Raw genomic sequence first — 4,606 nt, 5'->3', positions numbered from 1 at the left:
GCCGAGGAGGAAGCTCGGCGGGGCGGGGAGGTGAGGGTGTGTCGGAAGGCGGCGGCGGCGGCGGCCGGGTTTTATAACCCGCAGGGCGGGCGCGGCGCGGGAGAAGGGGCTGCACCGCGCACCGCGCCATGGGGGCCGCGTCGGGCCGCCGGTGGCTGCGGCCGCCGCTGCTGCCTTTGCTGCTGCTGCTGCTGCCGCCACCGCCGCCTGTGGTCCTGGCGCTCGACCCCGCGTTGCAGCCGGGGAACTTTTCCGCCGACGAGGCCGGGGCGCAGCTCTTCGCAGAGAGCTTCAATTCGAGCGCGGAGCAGGTGCTGTACCACAGCACGGCCGCCAGCTGGGCGCACGACACCGACATTAACGAGGAGAACGCGCGGCGCCAGGTGGGCGCGCGGGCCCGGGGCGGGGGCGGGGCCCGGGCGCCCAATCACAGGCGGGCGGCCGGGCGCGGGGGGGCGGGGAGTCACCGCCCCGCGCGCGCCCTCGGCCCCTGAGCGGTGGGAACCGGGCTGGGCCAGCCGGCCTCCGCGCTAACCCCCCACCCCAGCGCCGTCCCAGCAGACAGGCCGTCGGTTCCCTAGCACGGTGCTGGGCACATGCTCCTGCCCAGTAAGGAACCGAATGGATGAGGCTGGCCCCTCTGACCCCGAGTCCCTGCAGGTGGCAGCGCCTGGGGATGACGACGGGCTGGGTCCGCGGCAGTCTTCGCTGAGGGTGCCCGCTCTGCTCTGGGTTCTCATCCTCTCCGGCCGCAACCTACCCCTCTCTCACTGTGCCTGTCACCACTCATCACTGTTCACACTCTCTTCCCCCGCCTCTCTTCTGGCCCCAGTTTCTGCTCCACCGCCTCCCTGAGGCAGACTCCCCCAGTTCTTCCCCCCCCACCCCGCCCCGAGGGCCCAGGAGGAGGGAGCCGTGCTCCCACAAGACCCAGTCTCCTGAAGCCCTTGGCCTTCCTCCCCTCCCCCGCGCCACGGCTTCCCCTATTTACCCTCTCGTGCCCTCCTGGCACCCACAGGAAGAGGCAGCCCTGCTCAGCCAGGAGTTTTCAGAGGCCTGGGGCCAGAAGGCCAAGGCTCTGTTCGACCCAATCTGGCAGAACTTCACCGATCCCACGCTGCGACGCATCATCAGTGCCGTGCGCACCCTGGGCCCTGCCAACCTGCCCCTGGAGGAGCGGCAGCAGGTGGGCCTGGCAGAGGGGTGGAGGCCACACTTGACCCGGGTGCCCTCATTGCCCCCGGGGGGTGGGGCCTGGCAGGGAGGGACCCTGGGATCTCTACCGGCCCCGACTGTAGGGCAAGCCCCGCAAGCACAGAACGGATTCCTGAAGTACTGATTTTCCTTGGAGTTGGAGTGAGAGAAGTTCATTTCTATCAAAGCAAGTATTATGGAGCAGAAAGCAAAATTCAAGTAAAGAGTAAAGGATGAAACAGGGGTTTTCAAACTTTCTCCATAGGTGGTTTGTTTTATGGGCTTCCTCAGAAAGATTGGGAAGGGCTGAGAAGGCATCAAGGTCAGAGAATGAGAGGGATTTGCCCTCGCTCAAGGTGGTGGCTGGGCTCAGAATTGAACCCTGGTCCCTAATTCTCAGGACACTAGTTTCGCAGGCTGCCTCCACTGGAAGGGGAATCTGTGCATTCATGCTCAGCTGTGCTCTGGGTGCCACAGCGTGGCCTTGCCCTAGCCACGTCCCCCTCTCCGGGCATCTCCCCTTTTCCTCCCAGCAGAAAGAGGAGAGGGGGCCAGATTACCTCCAAGGGCTGTTCATCGCTAACATTTTCTCAACTCTAACTCCCCAGTACAACTCTCTGCTAAGCAACATGTCCAGGATTTACTCCACCGCCAAGGTCTGCTTCCCCAACAAGACTGCCACCTGCTGGTCCCTGGACCCAGGTACGGCCCTGTGTCTACTCTCTCTATCTTCGGGGGCTTCCTACCCTTCCCCATCGACCTGCTGCACTCAGGAGGATGGCGTGTTTTTGCAGAGAGAGTGGGTAAACCCAAAGGCATTAACCTCCAATTGGGACTGGACTGCCAGATGCCCCCAGACCCCTGCTCCTCCAGGCAAACTGATTTCTGGAATCTCCAGCCTCCAGCCCCTGCTCCTCCTGTGTGCTTTTTCCTCTCCCATCACAACCGGCTTTCCTCCTGGCTGCCTGGTTTTCCCTTTCGTGGGTCCTCTCATTCCCCGCAAGAGCCCTCCACAGGCCTTAGACCCCTCATGGCTTCCCTTGCAAACCTCCTCCTCTCCCCCCACACACCCCCCCCCCCCACCACGTACCAGGCAGCCTTGAGGTCAGCCACTCCATCCAAGGAGCCATGAAGGGTCTGCCTGGGTTTCAACTTCTGGGTGTCCTCTTTGTGTCAGCCACCTTAGATAATCATTTCCTGGGAACCAGGACCCTGCCTGGCTGCTTACTTTGTATAGCTCCCAGTCCCAACCTGTCCAGCTTGTAGGTTGCCCTTGGCTTTGAGGGTATCATGATGCTGAGGAAGTAGGTGGAGATGGTGAGGACCAGTGCGGGAGCTCTGGTGAAGGCTATTGCTGACTTCAACGCAGAAGCCTCCGAACTGACCCTGCTCACCTGTGTCTCAGAGCTCACCAACATCCTGGCTGCGTCGCGAAGCTACGCCCTGCTACTATATGCCTGGGAGGGCTGGCACAACGCTGTGGGCATCCCGCTGAAACCCCTGTACCAGAACTTCACTGCCCTCAGCAATGCGGCCTACAGGCAGGATGGTGAGCATGACCACCCTGTCTCTTCTGTGGGCGTTTCCCTCTCATCTTCTGTCTCCACTGAGCCCCGCCCCCTGAGGCAAGCAGAGCGGCTCTTACAATGACTCCATACACTGGTCCAAGGTCACACAGATAGTGGATGGCGGAATGGGCATTAGCCCCATCCGCCCTCATGCCGCCGCTCCTGGCACTCCTCCCAGCCCTAGGGCTCAACTTTGCCTCTCCTGCTCTCTAGGATCTGTTTAGCTGGAGTTGGAGCAACCCCTAGTTAGAAGATTGTAGAGCAGCAACCCCCAAGCTCTCCCTTCCAGCTAGCAGGCAGATACACTGGCCCTGAGCCGGGAGAATGGCCAGGTGGTAGCTGGGAGGCGGAGGTGCCAGAGCCTGGGGCCTGAGCTGCACCCCAATGCCACCCCCCGGCTAGGCTTCTCAGACACCGGGGCCTACTGGCGCTCCTGGTACGACTCCCCCACCTTCACGGAGGATCTGGAGCACCTCTACCATCAGTTAGAGCCCCTCTACCTGAACCTCCACGCCTACGTCCGCCGCGCACTGCACCGCCGATACGGGGACAGATTCATCAACCTCAGGGGACCCATCCCTGCTCACCTGCTGGGTAAGGACCTGGCCTTGCCGCCACACATGTCCAGGGTCATCCTCGTCGTGTGTCACATTTCAGAGCACCGCACTGCTCGATCCTCTGCACATGAGCCCATAAAGCAGGTGATCCTTCTCATGGTCACTATTGTTCCTACTTTTCAGACGGGGACCCTGAGGCTTAGGGTGCGCGAGTGACTTGGCAGAGGGCAGAAAACTATTAAAAGGCAGAGCCAGGAGTCACACTGAAGGCTTTAGCTCCAGGTCCAGTGGAAAAGGAAAAATAAGCCTAGTTTACACCCCAGGAAGCCAGCCCTGTGGCCCTGCGTCAGAGTTGGGAGGCAGGGACCCTGGCATGGTCAGAAAGGACCCAGCAGCATCACCTGGGCTCACACTTGGCCTCTGCCAGCCCCAGGGAACGCGGAGCACTCGGGATTGTGGGTGGGACTGATGTGTGAGCCAGCTGAGAGGGCTGTGGCCCTGCAGCGCCCTGGGTCCAGACACCAGGCGCCCAGGGTGCTGTTCGGTGACACACGTGGGGAAGCAGGCACTGGCTGGACTCGGAGGCAAGCTGTCTGGCTCCCCTCCTCTGTCTAGGGGACATGTGGGCCCAGAGCTGGGACAAAATCTACGACATGGTGGTGCCTTTCCCTGACAAGCCCAATCTTGATGTTACCAGTACCATGGTGCAGAAGGTAAGCTCGGAGTCAGGCCAGGCGGGGGCCACAGGAGGGAATCAGACATGAGGAGAGGGACGGGAAGGGACCTCAGTCCCTCCCTTTCTACAGAGCAGCAGCCTGGAGCGTGTGTCCAAGCCATGAGCTGGGGTCTGTGTCCTCGTCCTTGCTGAGGGGCCAGTCGTCCTTCCGGGGCCCCTCGGGGGCGGGGTTTGTGAGCAGCAGTCCATCCGGCTCTAGCCAGCAGGGGCCGGACGTCTGGGAAGGGAGGCCACAGAGCAGAGGTGCTCTTCGTGAGCAGGGAGCTGAGCTGGGTGGGGGACCACAGACGTGCCCCCGGGGCAGCCATGGCGGGCTCCAGCGGCTGGCCCCTGACCCGTGCGAACACCCCTACCAGGGATGGAACGCCACACACATGTTCCGGGTGGCAGAGGAGTTCTTCACCTCCCTGGGGCTCTTGCCCATGCCCCCTGAGTTCTGGGCAGGCTCCATGCTGGAGAAGCCAAGCGACGGGCGCGAGGTGGTGTGCCACGCCTCCGCCTGGGACTTCTACAACAGGAAAGACTTCAGGTCTCGATTCGGGAGGAGGGTT

At 62.3% G+C, this 4,606-nt stretch overlaps 1 protein-coding gene across 1 annotated transcript in view; it reads left to right on the top strand.

Moving 5' to 3' along the window:
- Positions 1 to 11: 11 nt before the first annotated feature.
- Positions 12 to 4,606, top strand: part of LOC309651215 (angiotensin-converting enzyme) — an 18,551-nt gene continuing 13,956 nt past the window's right edge. The window contains exons 1-7 of the mRNA XM_082443659.1: positions 12 to 383; positions 1,019 to 1,186; positions 1,803 to 1,896; positions 2,600 to 2,743; positions 3,165 to 3,356; positions 3,935 to 4,032; positions 4,412 to 4,603. Coding sequence (XP_082299785.1) covers positions 129 to 383; positions 1,019 to 1,186; positions 1,803 to 1,896; positions 2,600 to 2,743; positions 3,165 to 3,356; positions 3,935 to 4,032; positions 4,412 to 4,603 — 1,143 coding nt within the window. The 5' untranslated portion in view covers positions 12 to 128. The remainder of the gene's footprint in view (positions 384 to 1,018; positions 1,187 to 1,802; positions 1,897 to 2,599; positions 2,744 to 3,164; positions 3,357 to 3,934; positions 4,033 to 4,411; positions 4,604 to 4,606) is intronic.

Source organism: Balaenoptera physalus, assembly GCF_965194825.1.
Source record: "Balaenoptera physalus genome assembly, chromosome: 20".
Lineage (NCBI taxonomy): Eukaryota > Metazoa > Chordata > Mammalia > Artiodactyla > Balaenopteridae > Balaenoptera > Balaenoptera physalus.
This window is presented reverse-complemented; position numbering and strand designations above follow the sequence as displayed.